Source organism: Thermothielavioides terrestris, chromosome 1, assembly GCF_000226115.1.
Source record: "Thermothielavioides terrestris NRRL 8126 chromosome 1, complete sequence".
NCBI lineage: Eukaryota > Fungi > Ascomycota > Sordariomycetes > Sordariales > Chaetomiaceae > Thermothielavioides > Thermothielavioides terrestris.
In genome coordinates this window covers 7,402,630-7,420,918 of record NC_016457.1, presented here as the reverse complement: position 1 = coordinate 7,420,918, position 18,289 = coordinate 7,402,630, and the positions used below count along the sequence as shown (strand labels likewise).

The window sequence follows — 18,289 nt, the reverse complement described above, 5'->3', positions numbered from 1 at the left end:
GGTGGTACATGTGTCTGGAACGGGCAATGAAAGTCAGTGAAACGAAGCTCGAACAATGTATTGATGAATGGCATCGCATGCGCCAGCTCACTGCTTCAACACGAGCTTCCCCCGGAACGCGAATCTCTGTCCTTCTTGCCTCGCGTGTAACGTCCAGGTTAGGCAGTGCCTTGCATCAAACTTGAGCTCCTTACTCATCAGCCAGGGAGAAACCTTTTGTGTATTCCTCTTCCTGTGTATGTATGACAACCGGCTACGTGACCCCGTAGCGAGATACCGATGTCCCCAAACCCCAACCGGACCATGACAGGTGGTCTCGCCCGCCCCGCTAGACCTGGGGGCAGAACCCGTGAAGAAAAACCGACATGTATGATACCACAGCACAATGGTACAACCACCATACATCTCCCAAGACACCATGCCATCCATAATTCCGTGGGCCCCTAACCATCCCCCAGCCGAACCCAAAAGCCGGTCATGCCTGTCATCGCCCATACCCATGCATGCATGCTTGGCCGCCAGCTCGCCATCGCTATGATCATATGATGCTCGCTTCCCGGTCGCAAAAATCCGCGATGAAATGCGAGGAGAGAGGAGGAAATGACCCAACCAGCCGGAAACAAAAAGGGAGAAAAAGACAAGACAAGGCAAAAGAAAGAAAAGCCCAGCGGCTGAATCTGCCATCCACCCGTCAAGACACATCACTGATCCACTTCCGCTCAGTCCGAGTCCCCAGACTCAGAGTTGCCATCCGCTTGCGAAGCCTGCGAAGCCTGCGAAGCGGCAAAGGTGGTGGCCATCGACGCCGACGTGTTCCTGCGGACGACCTGCGGAGTCCCGACGGTGCCGCTCCGGTTCAGCGTCGGGCTACGGCTGCGGCTGCGGGGCGGGGGGATCGCGTTGCCGGTCCGGCGCTCCTCCTCGCAGTTCGGGCACGGGCCCGGGCTCTCGTACACGTCGTACAGGTGCCGGAACCAGGGATACAGCTGGACCGCCTTGGGCCGCCGGGTCATGTCCTCGTCCATCATCTGGCGGATGTGGGGCAGGATGGCGAGCACGGCCGCGACCGAGCCCTCCCGCGACCGGTCCGAGGCTGCCAGGTCGCGGCCGAGGAGGGTGAGAGTCGAGAGGTAGGCGTCCAGGTTGTGCAGCGACTCGGCGTACGTGAAGTAGTCGCTTGATAGGAGTCCGTAGTGTGGGGCCGGGGAGGCCGACGACGACGAGGTGCGCCGGAGCCGACCGCGATCGAGTTCGTCCTCTGCGAACCTGGGCGGCTTGCCGAGGAGGACGGTGGCGATTTCGAGGAAGACGCAGCCGAGCGAGAAAATGTCCGAGCTCGCGTTCCGGCTGCGCTCCATGAGACCTTCCGGGTCAGCATACTTTAATGTCTTTGGCGTCGGGCCATCCGACAGTTCATCCGTCTCGAAATGCTTGGACAGACCAAAGTCGGTGAGCACGGGCAGGCCGAAGTCGTCGACGACGATATTCTCCGGCTTGATGTCCTTGTGGCGGATCTGCACGCCCTTACGGTGCAGATATGCCACGGCTTGTGCCAGGCATCCGAAGTACGTGTGGAGTTGCGGGATGATCCAGTCCGCCGCCGCCTTGGGGTTCTGAAAGACTTCCTCCATGAAGGCCCGTAGGTTGCATTGAGCCGGGGGGTACATGGCGATGCCAAGGATGTGCTTCTTAACCCTCTCGTTGATTTGGGACATTGCGTGCGCTCTGCCCCTCGCCCGGCGTTTGATCTCGCGGGTCTGGATGCAATAGTCTTCGAACGACGCTACGTAGGCAACGATGTGCGGGTGCCGGAGCTTGGACAGGGTCCCGACTTCCTTCAGGGCATTGCTGCGCGCTTCGCTGTCAGGCCCGGGAGGTCGTGTGGCCTCCTTGCAGACGATCACTTTCAGTGCGAGAGGCCGACGGTACGCATAACCCTCGGGAGCAGTGACTCTGTAGACAACGGTCGATCCGGACTCGCCCAGCTCCGGACCCTGTTGTACGAATGGGCTCGGCGGCTTGAGGTACTCCTTGGAACAGTGATGGAAGATCTTGTGTTTGTCCGAAGAGAGGCCGCTGCCCTTCAAGGCTACAAGCCAAGCGGCTGAGGTTTCCCGATCGGTGTCGTCCCAGACAAAGTTCTTGTCATCCTCAGAGCTGAGAAACTCACTCAGCGGGATGGTCTGTGCCTGGGACGACTGGCTGCCGTCGGACTCGAACGACATCGGGCCTCTCTTTGGTAGGATGGGATGGGTGGGACAAAGTTGGCGGGGAGGCTAAGCAGTCGAGTAAGACTGGGATGATGTCTGCGGGTTGCTGTGGTACAGTTCGCAGGATCTCGGGCCGAGTCCGTCGAGCGCCGATGCCGATGGGTCGGGGCCGAGAAGGGGGAAACAGCGGAGCACGAAGCCGATGACACAGGCGGAAGAGGCAGCCGAGACTGCCGATGACGAGACAAAGGAGGTGGTACTCAAAAGAAAAAAGTAAAGGCTCAGTGAGCGGAGGCAAAGAAGGTAAGGCTGCGTCCCCCAGCGCGCACATGAGCAGGCAGCGCACCTGTTTGCGGGAGTGCTCTGCTGCGGCGACAGGTCAGCTTTTGATCGCCCTGGTTACGAATTGTGATTTGACACCAGCCCCAGCCGCACAACTCACCAGCCGCCTGCGGCTGCAGCTTCAGATTGGCGCCGCCCTGTTCTCTCACCGGCGGAGCGGGCGGTTGAGTGGCCGAGAACAGCGCTCGGGGTATGCGGCCTCGGTGAAGGTCAAGCCGGGGGTGCGCTGTGCGTTTTCAAGGCGAACCCGAGCGGGCAGCTTAAGGTTAATTTGCCAACGAGAAAAGGGAGGGTTGGAATACCGACACCCCCCGGATTCTACAATACAGCTGTGTAAGGCAACATTTCTTGGATCTTCCTTGCGGCTGACACTGCCCAATGCCGACTGGTCCCTGTCCAAGAGAGGTGCGGGACGGGCGGCCCCCTTGGCTACCTCAACCCCTTTTCAGAACCGGGGTGCCCCGCAGATTGGATGCATGGCGGCGGCGCGGTGGGTGCCTGACGGGTGGATCGGACCCGGCCGTCATCCGCAGCGAACCAAGATTCAGGGCAGGAGCAATCAAGAACCTCTGAGCAGATGCCAACTCGGGCAGACACTGGTCCTTTCTACAGAATACTGCCCGGTGATGCAGCTTTGAGAATTGGCATGTCGGGAAAGGGATCAATCACTTCCTTGGAATCCGAACTTAAGACTAATACCAGGATCCCTTTCTACATCTTAACTGCCTAGGTAGTTACCCATTGAAAGCAACAAACGTCGCTGCGAACTATCGCGTACCCTAACCCTAGCCCCTGGGTCGGGGCTCCGGTTGAGGTCCCAGGATGGGAAAGAAGGCAGGTGCGGCCAGTGCTCTGGCAAGAAAACCGGCCGAGCATCGGATCCGAAAGGACCTTACACCACTCTCTGACCTGATGATGGTGTGAGTCAGCTTTGCTCATGTGGTCCATACCTGGGGCCAAACAAGGCTCGACTTCGCTGCCGGCTGCTCCCACTTTTGACGGCCGCATGACCTCTCCATCAGTTGCCTCCTTCCCCAGGCCACGTAATTGCTACTCCAGATAGTCAAGCAAGATCCCGGATTTCCCCGAGATTGAACTGTAAATTCCACCCTCAGCAGACACGTTGTGGCTAACCAGGACCCTGAAATGCGGGATCTGGTTCCTTTGCGGAAAGCGAGACTGTCGGCGAGGTATTAGGGAAGTGTATTCGTTATTAATGCCCCCCAGGAGAACAAGGGATGTGTTGTCTTCCAAGTCATATACAAGAAAGTGGCTAAGTCATGTTGTCATCTTGCCAGATGCCAGAGCCACGACTCCTTGCCAGCGAATGAGGATTTGACCACGCCCCAATATCCCACAACCAACCAGTATCCCAACAAAACGCTAGAGACGAAGAATACGCAAACCAGCTGTTTACAGGGAACTTGAACCCACCTCACTCCTTCACAGCCCGCCGAGCGCTATCGAGACAACCGTCAGCACAGTCTCAACACAGTCTCCCCCATGCCTTCATAAGATAGGGAGGTAGAAAGAAGAAAAGAACTCGAAAAAAAAATTGGGACTCACCGGCAGAGTAGCACAGGTACCAGGTCAAGCTCGCGCCGCCGTCGAGCCAGCTCGGATCAAAATTTGGCTGGCTGAAGAAGGTGTAGGCGCCGCGGGGGTCGATCGTGGCGTAGTTGCCGAAGAGGATGCCCTTCCAGCCGCCCTGGACGGCCTCGGCGCGGCCGCCGCTGAAGTAGGTGGCCCACTCCTCGGCGACGAACTTGGGGGTGCGGATGAAGGGCGTGTGCGGCAGCAGCGGCAGCATGTGGATGCCCTGGATGTACTCGATGTTGGTGCCGAACCAGGTCGTGTGGTCGATCTTGTTCTCGAACAGGATGCCGGCCACCTTGTTTCCGATAAATTCGGGCGGCTCGACCGTGTTGGATGCCGTGTAGAGGTAGTAGGACTGCATCGACCGGGCCTGGACTGAGAGCATCAGGTTGCCGCTTTTTGCTCTTTTGGTCAGTTACGCACCGCCTTGTTCTACCTCGGCCTAAGTTACCCCGTCCGAGGGGCAAGGGAGAGAGAAAGGTGAGTAGGGATGAGAATTCGGGACTCACCGAGCTTCCATCTTCTTGTCGCCAGAGACGGAGCCCCACATCTTGATGGCGTACGCGTGCATGGTGTCTTCGGAACTGGACTCCTGGTCTTTGCCATCGAGCGTGTCGAAGAGGCCGTGCGCCCAGCTGTGGCCGTGGTACCAGTCGAAGGACCGCCAGACGGGGAAGTACGGGTCCCGCGTGCTGGGGTTGGCGACGTCGCGGACGAGCATGTTGACGTAGGCCTTGTTGGGGCCGATCCACGACGGATCGAGGTGTCCGATGACGGCGGCCGTGTAGATGAAGTAGCCGTAATGGAAGTGGTGGTCGTTGTAATACGTGTTGCCAAAGTCCATACCCGTGTCGCCTGTCACGTACGTCGCCGACGATACCACTCCTCCCCACGCGCCTGATCCCATGTTAGACCTGCCAACCAGAAACAAGAGAAGAGACAACTGAGCGGTGGTATCCCGTGCTTACTCTCGTACACAAGCGGGTACTGCTGCGCATTCTGTACGAAGCGGGCGAAGGCCACCTTCAGCTTGTTCAGTCCGGCCTGGGCCAACTCCTGATCTCCCAGCAGCTCCTGGACCGCCAAGATGAGACTAGCAAACTTGGCCAGCGCCTGTGATCTGTTTAGCTTCCAAAGCGTGCCGCTGGAAATGTTGCCACCTCACCTTCCCGTTGAAATACATCGAGTCCTGGTTCGTCTGCTGCAGGATATCCTGCGACGTCTCCTGCTGAGAGATGTTGTGGATGAATCGCTTGGTCGCGTCGGAGATGGCGGTGACAGTCCCGGCCTGCGGCGACCAGGGCAAGAAGCCCACGTTGGTCGGCAGGTTCGACTCGACCATGGTCCATGAATCAGCGACGACTGCGGCAGCCATGCCCTTAGTCGTGGTCTGCAGCAGCACGCCGGTCACCTTGCTCCGGGTGGCGGCGTCGAACGAGCTCTGGTGGTGAGGCAGCGCGAACATCGCGAGCGTCGTCGCGGGCATGCCGGCCTTCTGGAAACAGAACTTGTACGTCCCCGTCTTGTCGTCCACGGACCCCGACAGCTCGATGCCGGTGGGATACGCACCGCACGCCTGGTCGTACACCGCCTCGCCATTCCCAGGGTCCTTAGCAACCTGGATGATGCCGTAGAACGGCCCCTTGGCTTGTGCGAACCCGTTGTTGACCACTTCAAGATCCAGCGGGTCTCCTCGCGTGTGGTATGCATACACCAACCAGGTCCTGCCGTCTTCGAGGTGGAGCTTGTACTTGGTGACTCCAGGCTTCGGATCCGTGGTGGTGCGGGTGACGGTCCTGAAGAAGACGCCTGTCTGGATCACTGGAGAAGCCCCATTGTAGATGGCAGTGATGAACGCCGAGCCCTGGACCAACGGGAACTGCACCGCGGCACCGGCTTGTGCGTTCGGTCGCAGACTGACTTGGACGGAGAAGTCGGTCAGCGACTCCGTGGTCAGCGCCGTGTCGGTTCCCAGTTCCTTCGCCGAAAGGCAGACGGACTGAATGCCGATGGGGTTGATGAAGTACGCCGCGGCGCCCGTTTCTGGGCTGGTCTGGCCGTAGACCCTCTGACTGCCCTCCACATGCGAAATAGCCAGGCCCCAGCTCGCTGACGCCCCCTGGCCCCGCGCCCAGGACACCGCGTACGGGTGCAAGTACGTCGGCGAGGTCTGGTTGCCCAGGAAGAAATTCGCGTAGAACTTGTTGGTCTCAATCGGGCCGTTCTTCGCGATGCCCAGCCTCGGCGCCGGATGGTCCTGCTTCCTGCCGATGTTTGCGGGTGGCGCATCTGTGGAAATGGGATCGGCGAAAATGTCCTGGGCCGCCATTTTGATAGCGATCGACGCCGTGGCCTGCAAACTCACCAAGATTGAAGCCACAGGGAGCAGCGAAGTTGGCTTGGGGATCGGGCTCGTCAAGATTGGCACCGAGGTAACATGCCCTAGCGTCTCGAGAGCGGATGGGGTGATGCCGGGGGCTGGCGTCTTTGTGCTGGCGAGGATCTGGACCGTTCCAGATGGACCAAAGCTCGTGATGACCTTGGCGCGAGAGGTGAAAGCGTCTCTAGGCCGAGGAGCGTCCCAAGCTCGTTCCGTCACTGGCAAAGGGGTGCTGGCCGCTTGCCTGAGAGTCTCGGTACGCTGCGGAAGGACCAAAGCCGCACCGCCAGCTTCTTGAGGAGCATGAAGCTGCAAGGAGGGCGCCTGGACAACTTCTTGGCTTAGATGTTCAGAGTTGTCGTCTCCTTGGAAGGGGAGAGATACAACAACCTGCAAGACAGTTAGCAGCACGAACGCTAGCCTCCGTATCTTCTCCATTTTTGACGACGGGCGGCATATCCAGGAGTGCCAGCTGAGGGAGCCCCAAGCAGCTGGGTCGTCGGGGCATATAAACCTTCCCAACTCCATCTGGGCGGACGCCATCTGAGATGACCGTGCTGGCTGTTTTCAGATTGCGCCGTGATCATCCCGAGCCGGCCGTTGCTCCCCAGAGACAAGATCGTCTCCTGGCTGGCTGGCTGGCATGTGTGGCTGCGCGGCTGATGAGGAGATGTGGATCCGTGAGTCTTGGAATCAACATGAAAACAGGCCCTTACCTTGGAATCGTTGGAATGCTGAGGTATCGGATCACAGACGCAGAGCTGGAAAACAACAACAGGACAACGGTATCGATGTATGGGAAGGCAGGTCAAGTTGATCTAGTGTAAATACACAGGAGGTGACAGAGCAGGTGGGCGCCGAGACCAGGGTCTGACTTAACAGGGATTGCGATCTGGCAGTGTAGTGTAGATAATAGTTTAGTAACTCGTAGGGCTGAGGATGGACTAACTAGGGGGATTGCGTGGTTTGGAGGAGGATGCATCCCAATTAATAAGAACCGGTTTCCTGGAAGCTGGTCTTGCCTTGAGGTCCGGTGGTAGCTTGGAAGTGGATCCAGCGCTGCACATTGTCGGTTGCGATGTCCAACCTCGTGAGGCAAGCGCTCCTGCATCCCTGTCTGGTGACAACCCTGGTCAGCAGCGTGAGGGTGTGACTGACATGGATCAACTTTCGAGAACCGGATTTCGCTAGGAATGCGTTGCGGCGCGAGCCATGAGACGCAAGAGAACGAGAAATGTTTATCCCGGGGTTGTACAGGGCCCAGCGTTGATTCAGGGCGAAATTCTCCAAGGGCAAATGCAAGCATCCCCTCTGGTTCCAAAGGGTAGGCAGTGTTTGGGTGCTGTCTTCTTCCACGAACTCTGGCGTTGCTGGTATGCGACGTAGCAAGAACCTCCAACCAACCAGGGCAACGATTCTGTCTGCATCCGTTCGACTGGTGAGGGGCAGACCAATGATCGAGGTGGTGGGATCTCAGACAGTGGACCCAGCCCGGTGGAAAGACATTGCTGCCAAGGATGAAACACGCATCGCGTGAGTTGTCTTCAATATGTTGTGTGCTGCGGAATGATGCTGAGGACTGCGAGTTCGTCTCGGAGTCACAATCCCAGGGCGTCGTACTTGCCCGTCACCGGAATCAGCCTCGTGACAGGCTTGGCCGCCCTCCTTTTCTCAAGCCCCGTCTGTCTGACCGGCCGCCTTGCTAAGGGCTCCCTGTAGTCCCTGGCCTTCCTTTCGCCCTTCTCGTGGTGCGGCTTGCTCTCCTCATTGTGCAACTTTGTGTTCCGCACTCCTGCCCCACGAACCGGCCTCTTCCCATGTCTCTCACTCGCGCAGTCCTTCTGCCGGCGGCTGGTGTGCCTCCCCTCCTCCTCTTTTCGGCATCTCCTCACCTCTCTCGGGTCTAGAACCCATGGTTTGGACAGCACATCTCTCTTGAGCTGCGCAACCTTCTCCCAGAACGCGACCTCCTGTTCTGTCGTGCGAAGATGCACAATTTTTTCGGCACGAATCTGCTTGTCCTTGCGGAAGGTGCCGACGCTGCCCTTGATATCCAGCACGTGTCCCACATCGATGGGAGCGTCAATTACCGGGAGAGGATTCGGATTCGGATTTGGATTTTGTTTGCCATTGGGGGCTGCTTCAACGGCAGCCGTTCCGGGCACATTGACGACGCACTCTAATGTTGCCCCGCTGCCATCATCAATCGTGTAGAAGTGCTTCTTCTCACGCTCGGTGATTGCAACTACAACACCGGAAATGCGGATCCATTTTATCGGGTGATTGAGGTGGAAGTAGACATCCTGGCCTAACCGGTGCGCTAGCGTTAGACTTGCCATGCCATCCGCCGCACCGTGGAACGCAATGATCACGTCGTCGTACCTTGGAAGCCAGGATGGCATCTCAATCTCCAGATGTCGGCGATCCGGAAATGGCACCAACGGTTGATGGTCGGCGACAGGTGGAAACAGTATTGCGGGTAGAGCTCGGGCTTCGTCGCGTCGGTCATGGCATCTTCGGCGTCGCGTGGCTGGGCGGGCAGCCTGGTTGATTCAGTCACAGGTCATCATGCCTGTTCACAACCAATCGAAGGTTCCCATAACCATGACAGTCTAATACATATGCCCGTTTGGGTTCTTGAGATGTGACGGTCAGGGAAGGCAGGTGCACCTTTGAAGTTGATTTCACGACCCCGCTGAGGTAAAGGCAACAGTGCCAAGACCAAGCAGCCCTCGTGCGCGTTGACCAGGTGACGTCTGTTAGTGAGCCCAACTGGGAAAGAGCCCAACCAAGGCCAATCATTTTCTGGCCACTTGAGCTTTGTCTTGGTCGTACACCTCCAGATTGGAGGGAGAGGGCCGTTGATCCGGCCCGAATGGGATTTAAATGTAGGAAAACACAGCTTTAAGTTGCTTTTGACGAGCCATTGCAATTGCAGGTTCAGAAAACGTAAGCAGCAAACAAGCATTCAGCGGACCAGTACGTTGAAAAAACATCCCACCTCCCAACGCCGAGGCACAAGTCCTTCATACCCCATGCCGATCCTCGATGCATCGCCCAAGAGCCCGGTGACCAAAACCGCCTTCATAAACGCCAGCGCTCCGAAAGCAAGCCGTCATTTGCGTTTTTTCCTCTTCGCCATATCAGCCTGGATCGCTTGGAACTGCTCCTCCGAGATATCCGGCTCCTCCAGCACCTTCGCCCCCCTCTTCTTGCCTTTCCCGGCCTTTGGCACAGCCCCGTACTTCTCCGCCAGCTTGTCCAGCATGCTCGCTCTGGACGCCTGATTCCGCTGGATCAAGGCGGTCAGGCCAGCCTCGGAATCCTTCTGGCTCTTCTTGCCGCCCCCGCGCAGCTTGTCGTACACGCCGAGCTCCTTGGCCAGCTCGTCGGCCTCCTGCGCCTCCTTCTTGGCCGCCCTGACGCGCGCCTGCCGGGCCTTCTTGGTCTCCTTCGCGTAGGCATCGAAGCGCGGCACGTCGCCCGCCTCGATCGCCGCGTCGATCATCGCGCGGAACCGCGCGTCGTCCTCGAGCACGTTGCTCAGCATGACCGTCTCGTAGATCTTGTCCATGTCGCCCTCGAACTCCTCGTAGGCCGCTAGAACGTCGTCCTTCTCCTCGTCCGAGTTCTTGTACCGCGCTGCAAACTGCTTGATCGCTTCCTCTGAAATCGCATCGCGGTACTGCTCGCGGTAGTATTCGGTCCAGCTGAAGCCTTCGGAGTCGACGACCGCCTCCGATGTAGAGCCGGTCTCGTCGTAGCGCTTGCGCCGGGCCGGGTCGGAGAGGACGGCGTAGGCGAAGGCGACCTCTTGGAATTTTGCTTTGGCCTCTTCTTTTTGGTCCTCGGGAGCCTTGTCGGGATGAGTTTTGAGCGCCGCTTTGCGGTAGGCCGATTTGACCTGATCCGGCGATGCGGTGCGCTCGAGGCCAAGGACCTCGTACGGGTCAATCGAGGGCGGCTCGCCGTCTGTGAGATCGTCGTGGTCGGACATCGTGGTTGTCGGGGCTTTTTGTGCGTTGAGGTGGCCGAGGACCACGTTCCCCGGCTGGCTACTTGTAATCCGCACACCGGGAGAGTTGGGTAATGTTAAATGGATTCGCGATCGCGTCGCGTCAGGTCGCGTCAGCGCCGTTGCTGCTGAACGAGCCGTGTCAATAGTGGGGCGGCAGATACAGTGTGATAATCACCTCCCACGGATGACTGCACTGTTTGGGGAGTACTTTACATCCGTACAGTACGAATTCATCCTGAAGCTCCCTGTATCCCCCACCACCAGCTTGCCAGTCCACCTCCTCAGCTCACGTCGCGCAGAACATGTCTTCCGTCCGGCCAGGCGACCACAAGGCATACATGCAGCTCGCCTTGGAGCACGCGCGGAAGTCGCCTCCGAAGCCGACCAACTATCGCGTGGGAGCAGTTCTGGTGGACTTGGCCACAAACGAGATTCTCGCGACCGGCTACACGCTCGAGCTTCCAGGGAACACGCATGCGGAGCAATGCTGCTTCATGAAGCTTGCCGAGAAGCATGGCGTCTCCGAAGAGAATCTCAAGCAAGTTCTCCCGCCCGAACTGGCGCTCTACACTACCGTCGAGCCCTGCTCGAAGCGGCTGAGCGGGAATCTGCCGTGCGTCGAGAGAGTGCTCCGCCTGGCCGGGTCCATCCGGACTGTGTATGTCGGCATCATGGAGCCCGAGACATTCGTGGCCGAGAACACGGGGAGACTCAGCTTGGAAAATGCGGGGATCTCTGTCGTTCATGTCGAGGGACTTGAGAAGGACATCTTGGAGGTTGCGACTGCTGGCCACGTCAGGGGTTGACCATGCGGTGAAACAAACTGCTGGCACCACGCCCGTCCGATGCACCGGAGGCTTTGGGCGAGAGAGGTTGATAGAAGAGAGCTGCGTCACTCCCCCCGCCAGCAGCTCCGGATTGTAGTTGCGGCCACCCAATTAGTTGGGCTTGATTCCGGACTTCACGGACTTGCGTTGAGTCTGCTTCAGATGTCACGCTGTGCAACCCCAAATGTTGAAGGTTTGGGCTTCTCCATCAATCATTCCCGACCAAGGACGCGCAGTACTGCCCGGCGGATTTGAGTTTATTTTCGAACCGGCATGGAACGGCATGGACGTGCCTTCCTCTTTTCCACATCCGCTCGCGGAGAGGGTGTGTAGGCCTTCTCGCCGTGCGGACTCCGCTGGCCTTACCCCAACGGTCAACAAACGGTGTATTGTACCAGCGCAATCACGCTTCAAATGAAGGCGGCCTGGTTCAAAACCCTCATGAGCCTCGTGGGCTCCGGTGCGGCGCTATCCCCGGATATCCGGAACGCTGGCTTTTCAGCCAGCAACCTCGACACACCTGAAGTGCTACATCCGCGGTCCTTTGCCCATTTCGGCTCTCAGCGCGTCAGGATCAACTACGGCCGCTTTACCGTGCCTCCGGCAACCGAGGAAAACGGCGTCAAGCGCTTTTCACTGCAAACCGCGCCGCCCTGTAAAGACTGCCTGCTCACGCGCATTCGAGCCGACCTGCAGCACCCCGATGGGACCGGCAGTGCCAACCGCGACACAGACGTCTGGCTCCGCCACGTGCTCGTCACCAACCTAGAGCGCGACTCCGCGACGTGTCCGCTGCTCGCAGCGCCGATCTACGCCTCGGGCAACGAGCGTGCCGAGGCAGACATCTCTCTGGGCAGGTCAGGCCTTTTCCCCTTCCTCTCTCTTTAGGCTTTCTTACCACCCGCTCGGCTGGCAGAAAGCTAACACAAAAAGCGAGAGAAAAAAACAACAGCACCCTCAAAGCAGGCTACCCCCTCTCGCCCACCGCCATCCTGATCTTCACCCTCAAGCTGATGAACCCCTCGCCGACCACCGCCCAGGCCGCCGTGCTCACCATGGACTGGGAATTCGTGCCGTGCCCCCGCGCCGCCGCGAGCGGCTTCCGCAACGCGACGCCCGTCTGGCTCGACATCGACGGCAGCTGCTTGCAGCACGGGTCCGAGGTGCCCGTCCCGGCCGTCGGGGGAGGCGGCGGGGGAGGCGGCGGCGGCGCCCAGGTGCCCTTTAGCCTGGCCATGGACCCGCCCTGGACGGCCGACCTGTCCGGCGAGGTGGTGCTCGTGCTGGCGCACCTGCAGGACGGCGGAGTGGAGCTGGACGTGTGGCGGGGCGCGCGGACCGTGTGTCGGTCTGTGGCGCGGTACGGGGAGGAGGAGCGGGGTCGGCATGGCGGCGGCGGCGGAGGAGGAGGAGGAGGAGGACGGGATGCGGTTGCGGGACGCCATCTGTCGGGTATGAGCGCCTGCGAGAGGATTGGGCGGGTCGCGCCGGGGGATCGGTGGAGTGTGAGGGCGGATTATGACTTTGCGAGGCACGCGCCGGTGATGGAGGGCGCGGCGCCGGCGCCGGTTATGGGCACTGCGTTGATGTATGTGCTTGAGGATGGGGAGTAGAGGAAGGCAGTAGACACGAAGTTGAGCGTTTGACAGTGGCAGTGGAGGTTGGTCTCAAGCTGATTCTAGTATCGTATTTAGTCGCTGAGAACCCATGGTGGACGCAGTGCTAATGATACACTAAGAGTGACCTTGAAATATGCCATCTAAGTTATAGCAACCTCTCCTAAATTGGTTTTAGCAGTGTAAAGGCGCAGTCAGGACCTTAGTTATTTCGTTTCAAGACTGTCCTTGGCTTTGATACAAAGTTAGGGCCTCTTACCTTCCTGAACACCCTCAACCTAGCCAGTGCTACATTGATATCATGATGGTACGTGGATAGGTAGGTATGTAAACCTGGTTTATTACGAGTCTTTTGCTTATCTCCCTGCTTCGTAGCAGAGCTTTGTTGCCGGGAGTAAGCAAGGCGCCGTGATGTGAATTAAAGTGACGTATTCCCGTTCTATTTAAATCCAGTGCCAAATGCCGCTTCCGCAACGCTCAAAAGCCGCTCCTGCAACGCTCAATGCACAAAATGCAGGCTCGAAACGACACCGCCAACTCCTCGCTAGATCTTCTCGCCCTCCAATATCGGCCGGGCCTCCTCGCTCCTCCACCAGCTGGCCGGGCCGCCGGGGTACTCGAAGCGGTCCATGCTCTCGGGCTTCATCTCGACGCTGTAGCCGGGGTCCATGGGGGTCTGGTAGAAGCCGTCCTTGATGACGGACGGGTGCAGGAAGTGCTCGTGCAGGTGGTCGACGTACTCGAGCACGGAGCGCTTGCCGCTGACGACGACGTAGTCGATGGTGCTGAGGTGCTGGGTGTACTCGGGCAGGCCGACGCCGCCCGAGTGCGGCACGATCGGGACGCCGTACTTCTTGGCCATGAGCAGCACGGCGAGCACCTCGTTGACGCCGCCCATGCGGCACGCGTCGATCTGGCACACGTCGATGGCGCCCGCCATCAGCAACTGCTTGAAGATGACGCGGTTCTGGCACATCTCGCCCGTGGCCACGCCGATGCCGTACGGCCGCAGGGCGTCCCGCACCGCCTTGTGGCCGAGGATGTCGTCGGGCGACGTCGGCTCCTCGATGAACCACGGCTTGAACTCGGCCAGCTGCTTCATGTACTCGATGGCCTCGGGCACGGACCACACCTGGTTGGCGTCCACCATCAGGACGTTGCCCCGGTCGTAGCCGATCACCTCGCGCGCGATGGCCAGCCGCCGCCGGTCCTGCTCGACGTTGCCGCCGACCTTGAGCTTGAAGTGCTTGTACCCCTTGGCCTGCGTCTCCTGCAGCAGCGCGCGCATCTTGTCCTCGCCGTAGCCGAGCCAGCCGGCGCTGGTCGTGTAGGCGGGCACGGCCCGGCTGTTCTCGGCGTCGCGGAGGCGGTCGGCCTTGCCGGCCTCGGACTCCCTCAGCATGGCGACGGCCTCCTCGGGCGTGACGGCGTCGGTGATGTAGCGGAAGTCGATGCAGTCGACGAACTGCTCCGGCGTCATCTCGGCCACGACGCGCCACACGGGCTTGCCGAGCACCTTGGCCCACAGGTCCCAGACGGCGTTGACGACGGCGCCGAGGGCGAGGTGGATGACACCCTTCTCCGGGCCAATCCACCGCAGCTGGCTGTCGTTGACGAGGTGGCGCCATGTTTGGCCCCAGTGGGCAACCAGGCTGGAGAGTGTCCTGCCCTTGATGCGCTCGGCGACGTGGTTGATGGCTGCGCAGACAATGTCGTTGCCGCGGCCAATGGTGAAGGTCTGCGGTCACAATGTCAGCACGAGCTTGGGAGGTTCGCAGCCGGGGGCCTCCGTACCATGCCGTGACCAGTGTAGGCCGAGTCGGTCTGCAGAATGCAGTAGGCGGCCGAGTAGTCGCCCGCTGCGTTCATGGCATCCGAGCCCGTCTTGTCCAGCGAGGTGGGAAAGCGGACATCGCGCGTCGTCCAGCCGGTGATGGTTATTTCGGCCATCTCTGCTGCTGTGCTGTGGTGTTTGGTGGGGGCGGGCAGGGGGCGGGGGGTTTGGAAGGAGAAACGAGGAGTTCAGAGTGCCAATTCTGAAGAAAAATGGCCCAGCAGGTATCCGTCCAGTTTTAGGTATTTCCCTCCCGGCTGGCAACTATCTCTTGAACCCCGACACCATCATGGCAGCTCGAGGACACGACCTCAGCCATCCACTTCCGACGCTGAGCGGCGGGCGCCCGGCCTCGGGGAAGTGAGGGGCACTGCATAGTGGGGTTGAAGTTTACTGCGGTACACAAGTTCAGGGGCAGGCACCGCGACTCATGATTGATGGAAAATCACGGGGTACGGACGTCTCCGAGCAGGCCCACACCATGACCCCATGGCGGCGACACTGGATCGTTCCGTGTAGGGATCCCTTCGTTGGATTTGCTGGCGTCTCCGTCGGAATAATAATCAGAGTACAACCGCGCCCAAGACCGAGTTCGGGTCGCACGTCCGTGCCTGGGTCCTGCTGTGAAGCTAGGGTCGCGGGCTGCTCGCCACTATCAAAGGGGGGGGATCGACTGCTTGCTGTGCCTCGTGTGCTTTCAGAGTAAGGTATGCGACAAGATCTTGCGCAACACCGAAGATCAACGCGCCAGCTGCTTGAAGTGTAGATTGAACCGGTGGCAACCTGCTCCGTCGTCAAGAGCGGCCGATGAGCGCCCTGTGAGCCTTGTGACACCGAAGCCCTTGATGGGAATCGCAGCTGAGAGTCCACCCTCTAACTTAAGGTACCTGGGAGTTATCCGCGACCGCAACTGCTCCAAACCGAGCAAGTGGGTTCGTGCTTGTGGCCAGGGTTAAAACTTTTGTACAGTACACAAGAAGGGAAAAAGGCCTCAGGCTGCTCAGCACCTTCTGTGTACGGATTCACTGTGTAAGCAGCAAATTGAGTTTTCTGAGAGCAGTGGTCCGTAGCAACATCACTTACCTTTTCCTTTTTAAATTCCATTGTGCACGTCGACGGTCTTACGGTGTGTCGGACATCCGATGTGCGCCTTTCCGCCCCTCCTCAAACTTTACGGCTTGGTTTTGGTTTTCGGGTCATAGCCCGCAACAAGCAGCGCTACTGCAAAGGTTCTCTTGACTGCTTCTTCCGCCCTAACAGCGCCAGAGAATCACCAAGCCCCAACCTCCAGCATGTTCGATGTCGGGGGCCAATGCAGGACGCTTCCCTGAGGACACATCCGAGCGAAATGCCCCTCGGAACCTGCCCGTCCCTCGGAACCTGCCCGTCCGCTTAGGCCGTGCTACTTTACTCTCTTGACCGCATATAGGATGACCTCAAGTGAATGGGCCTTTTTTTCATTTGAGCTGTCTAACCGACTCAGTCGAAGCAGTAGAACCACAAGCTCACCTTGGACCCCTCGACCGAACTCAGCTTCAACGCCGCCAAGGGAAGTACACGCCACAGAAACCCCTCGCTTCGTTCATGACTCAGGTCGACGAGAAGATTCTCAGGGGCGTTGCCTCTGTGGCGCGAGCTCTGCGAGTCCAGGCGGAACCGGTTTCGAGCACCGACAGGCCGCCATGGCCCCTTCTCATCAGGACTGGGTGTCCCCCGAGCGGCGTCGGCTCGCCGGGCGAGTGATTCGGACGTCATCTTTATCAGACAGTCCGCATCTTGAGTTATAATTGACTACTCGAACCCTTCCGTTTCCATCCCGGCGCAGCGCCTGCCGATGAGTGATTATGCTGTTACACATTGTACCTGCCGTGCGGCCTGCTATTATCCTCGTCGCCTAAATAGGCATTGTTCAATAAACAATGGAACAAAGGAAGGGCGGCCTGTCGGCCGCCAAAGCCGACCGGCCGCGAAGAAAACTCCAAAAGAGCGCCACCAAGCAACATAGCATCTTCGCATGCCGCTTCGGCTTGAGGGCATCGAACCAGCCTGTGGCGACCAATGAATCCGATACCACGTTGAACAAGCCCGCATCTCGGTCACGGCGTCGTTGGTCACTGGCGCCTTCGGAACGCGGCGAGCCCAGAGAAGACGTATCCTCCCGGAGAGAGGCGTGTTTCTATAATCCTAAGCCGCCTTTGAATTCTCCCGAAGAACATCGCCCAGATCAGGTCTACGAACCGCCCGAGCGCTCCTCTTATCTCATCCCCAGCCGCCCGCCGCCGCAACCGTCATCCCGCGCAGATCCCCAAAGCCCTTTCACCTCGACCATGAGACGTCGCCCAAAGACGCCGATTCTATCGATCACGCCGCCAGAGGATGGCCCGAGGGCCGGCAACGTCCTGGGCAGGACTTCGAGCGTGGACCTCATCGCAGAGCAGTACCGGGCGTTGCTCGAATCCCGGCCCAGCTCCGTGTACTCGGATGCTTACTCGGAGCCGGCCTTATCCCCGCAGGGCAGCGACCGCGACCACGACGAACCACTGACCCTCAAGCCGCGAAGCAGCTCATCAGTGTACCTGCCGGGCGAGACTCGCACCGGCACCACCTCGCAACGGGCGACGGTCGAACTGCCGGATCCGTCCCCGACGTCGGACGACGGCACGCTGGTGTCATTCCAGGACGAGACCGTCTACTTCAAGCCCATCTCGTTCTCCCCGCGGCCGGAGTCGCCGCTGCTGCCGCCCTCCCTGGCAAGACATTCATGTGCCGCAGCAGCATCGGCCGCATCTGCCGACGGCAACGTCAGCCTGCAGATCTGCCTCGACCTCCTCACGCGCGAGCTGTCCTCGGCCATGGCCGGCCGCCCGAGCTGCGCTTCCGCGACCACCTCGGCGCTGCAGGTGTGGGCCATGATCGAGGCGTACGAGCGGCTGCGGGACCAGGTGGTCGAGGACAGCCGCGGCGGCAATGCACAGCAGCAGGCAACGTCGATGGAGATGATGTTCGACGTGTGGCTAAGGGCGTTGTACTCGATACACGACTCGCTGGCCGGCGCTGCAAGGAGGGAGGGTAATGACGATGAAGCCGAGCTTGGTCCGGATGAGCTGGTTTAGAGTTTGGCACGATGATACCAATTTAGATATGGACGGGAGTTCTGGCTGGGGTTCTCGTGCACTTGCTTCCTGCGGGATTATATATCTTTAGCCTGGCTTGAAGACAAATTAACAGTTTCAGCATATATACAGTTTCAGTATAGGCATCTGTGCACACCTAGACGAGAAGACGAGGGCAGAAGGAGAACTGCCCGCCGTCGACGTTGCCCAGCCGTTGGCCATTCTGATGGCGGAGTTTGAGGTTTGTCGGGGTTTCAAAAAAGGTACGGAACTGTGTACGGAATACTTTGTAAGTTACGGTACCCTGGTCACGGGGATCGCCCGCTGCGCTACAAGGGTCCCGGTGCTTGGCA

General features: G+C 59.3%; 9 protein-coding genes across 9 annotated transcripts; 3 read left to right on the top strand and 6 right to left on the bottom strand.

Moving 5' to 3' along the window:
• Positions 1–572: 572 nt before the first annotated feature.
• Positions 573–2,423, bottom strand: THITE_2109947 (uncharacterized protein). The gene has a single exon (XM_003650415.1). It carries the CDS (start codon positions 2,223–2,225, stop codon positions 720–722), a length of 1,506 nt encoding a protein of 501 aa, XP_003650463.1. The 5' UTR covers positions 2,226–2,423; the 3' UTR covers positions 573–719.
• A 1,214-nt stretch (positions 2,424–3,637) lies between these two features.
• On the bottom strand, positions 3,638–7,016 carry THITE_2109946 (glycoside hydrolase family 81 protein). Its single transcript, XM_003650414.1, has 5 exons — positions 5,314–7,016; positions 5,117–5,261; positions 4,658–5,045; positions 4,119–4,543; positions 3,638–4,012 (listed from the first exon to the last, which is right to left on the bottom strand). Exons 1-5 carry the CDS (start codon positions 6,964–6,966, stop codon positions 3,996–3,998), a joined length of 2,628 nt encoding a protein of 875 aa, XP_003650462.1. The 5' UTR covers positions 6,967–7,016; the 3' UTR covers positions 3,638–3,995.
• Positions 7,017–7,980: 964 nt separating this feature from the next.
• Positions 7,981–9,246, bottom strand: THITE_2109943 (uncharacterized protein). Its single transcript, XM_003650413.1, has 2 exons — positions 8,911–9,246; positions 7,981–8,836 (listed from the first exon to the last, which is right to left on the bottom strand). Exons 1-2 carry the CDS (start codon positions 9,035–9,037, stop codon positions 8,127–8,129), a joined length of 837 nt encoding a protein of 278 aa, XP_003650461.1. The 5' UTR covers positions 9,038–9,246; the 3' UTR covers positions 7,981–8,126.
• Positions 9,247–9,252: 6 nt separating this feature from the next.
• Positions 9,253–10,650, bottom strand: THITE_2109941 (uncharacterized protein). Its single transcript, XM_003650412.1, has one exon. It carries the CDS (start codon positions 10,523–10,525, stop codon positions 9,644–9,646), a length of 882 nt encoding a protein of 293 aa, XP_003650460.1. The 5' UTR covers positions 10,526–10,650; the 3' UTR covers positions 9,253–9,643.
• A 132-nt stretch (positions 10,651–10,782) lies between these two features.
• On the top strand, positions 10,783–11,693 carry THITE_2109940 (uncharacterized protein). The gene has a single exon (XM_003650411.1). It carries the CDS (start codon positions 10,849–10,851, stop codon positions 11,350–11,352), a length of 504 nt encoding a protein of 167 aa, XP_003650459.1. The 5' UTR covers positions 10,783–10,848; the 3' UTR covers positions 11,353–11,693.
• Positions 11,694–13,262, top strand: THITE_2109939 (uncharacterized protein). The gene is made up of 2 exons (XM_003650410.1): positions 11,694–12,230; positions 12,326–13,262. Exons 1-2 carry the CDS (start codon positions 11,788–11,790, stop codon positions 12,984–12,986), a joined length of 1,104 nt encoding a protein of 367 aa, XP_003650458.1. The 5' UTR covers positions 11,694–11,787; the 3' UTR covers positions 12,987–13,262.
• A 47-nt stretch (positions 13,263–13,309) lies between these two features.
• Positions 13,310–15,144, bottom strand: THITE_2153466 (uncharacterized protein). Its single transcript, XM_003650409.1, has 2 exons — positions 14,784–15,144; positions 13,310–14,727 (listed from the first exon to the last, which is right to left on the bottom strand). The coding sequence occupies exons 1-2, from the start codon at positions 14,937–14,939 to the stop codon at positions 13,534–13,536; spliced, it is 1,350 nt and encodes a 449-aa protein (XP_003650457.1). The 5' UTR covers positions 14,940–15,144; the 3' UTR covers positions 13,310–13,533.
• A 1,090-nt stretch (positions 15,145–16,234) lies between these two features.
• THITE_2109936 (uncharacterized protein) lies at positions 16,235–16,654 on the bottom strand. Its single transcript, XM_003650408.1, has one exon. It carries the CDS (start codon positions 16,576–16,578, stop codon positions 16,303–16,305), a length of 276 nt encoding a protein of 91 aa, XP_003650456.1. The 5' UTR covers positions 16,579–16,654; the 3' UTR covers positions 16,235–16,302.
• On the top strand, positions 16,655–17,995 carry THITE_2109935 (uncharacterized protein). The gene has a single exon (XM_003650407.1). The coding sequence runs from the start codon at positions 16,743–16,745 to the stop codon at positions 17,934–17,936; it is 1,194 nt and encodes a 397-aa protein (XP_003650455.1). The 5' UTR covers positions 16,655–16,742; the 3' UTR covers positions 17,937–17,995.
• The last annotated feature ends 294 nt before the right edge of the window (positions 17,996–18,289 follow it).

Coding starts and splice junctions, on each gene's coding strand:
- THITE_2109947 (XM_003650415.1), bottom strand. CDS start 2,225: ATGTCGTTCGAGTCCGACGGCAGCCAGTCGTCCCAGGCACAGACCATC.
- THITE_2109946 (XM_003650414.1), bottom strand. CDS start 6,966: ATGGAGAAGATACGGAGGCTAGCGTTCGTGCTGCTAACTGTCTTGCAG. Junction 5,262..5,313: donor CGATGTATTTCAACGGGAAG/GTGAGGTGGCAA, acceptor AACAGATCACAG/GCGCTGGCCAAGTTTGCTAG. Junction 5,046..5,116: donor GTACCCGCTTGTGTACGAGA/GTAAGCACGGGA, acceptor ACATGGGATCAG/GCGCGTGGGGAGGAGTGGTA.
- THITE_2109943 (XM_003650413.1), bottom strand. CDS start 9,037: ATGACCGACGCGACGAAGCCCGAGCTCTACCCGCAATACTGTTTCCAC. Junction 8,837..8,910: donor ATGCCATCCTGGCTTCCAAG/GTACGACGACGT, acceptor CGCACCGGTTAG/GCCAGGATGTCTACTTCCAC.
- THITE_2109941 (XM_003650412.1), bottom strand. CDS start 10,525: ATGTCCGACCACGACGATCTCACAGACGGCGAGCCGCCCTCGATTGAC.
- THITE_2109940 (XM_003650411.1), top strand. CDS start 10,849: ATGTCTTCCGTCCGGCCAGGCGACCACAAGGCATACATGCAGCTCGCC.
- THITE_2109939 (XM_003650410.1), top strand. CDS start 11,788: ATGAAGGCGGCCTGGTTCAAAACCCTCATGAGCCTCGTGGGCTCCGGT. Junction 12,231..12,325: donor GCAGACATCTCTCTGGGCAG/GTCAGGCCTTTT, acceptor AAAAAACAACAG/CACCCTCAAAGCAGGCTACC.
- THITE_2153466 (XM_003650409.1), bottom strand. CDS start 14,939: ATGGCCGAAATAACCATCACCGGCTGGACGACGCGCGATGTCCGCTTT. Junction 14,728..14,783: donor CCTACACTGGTCACGGCATG/GTACGGAGGCCC, acceptor TTGTGACCGCAG/ACCTTCACCATTGGCCGCGG.
- THITE_2109936 (XM_003650408.1), bottom strand. CDS start 16,578: ATGACGTCCGAATCACTCGCCCGGCGAGCCGACGCCGCTCGGGGGACA.
- THITE_2109935 (XM_003650407.1), top strand. CDS start 16,743: ATGGAACAAAGGAAGGGCGGCCTGTCGGCCGCCAAAGCCGACCGGCCG.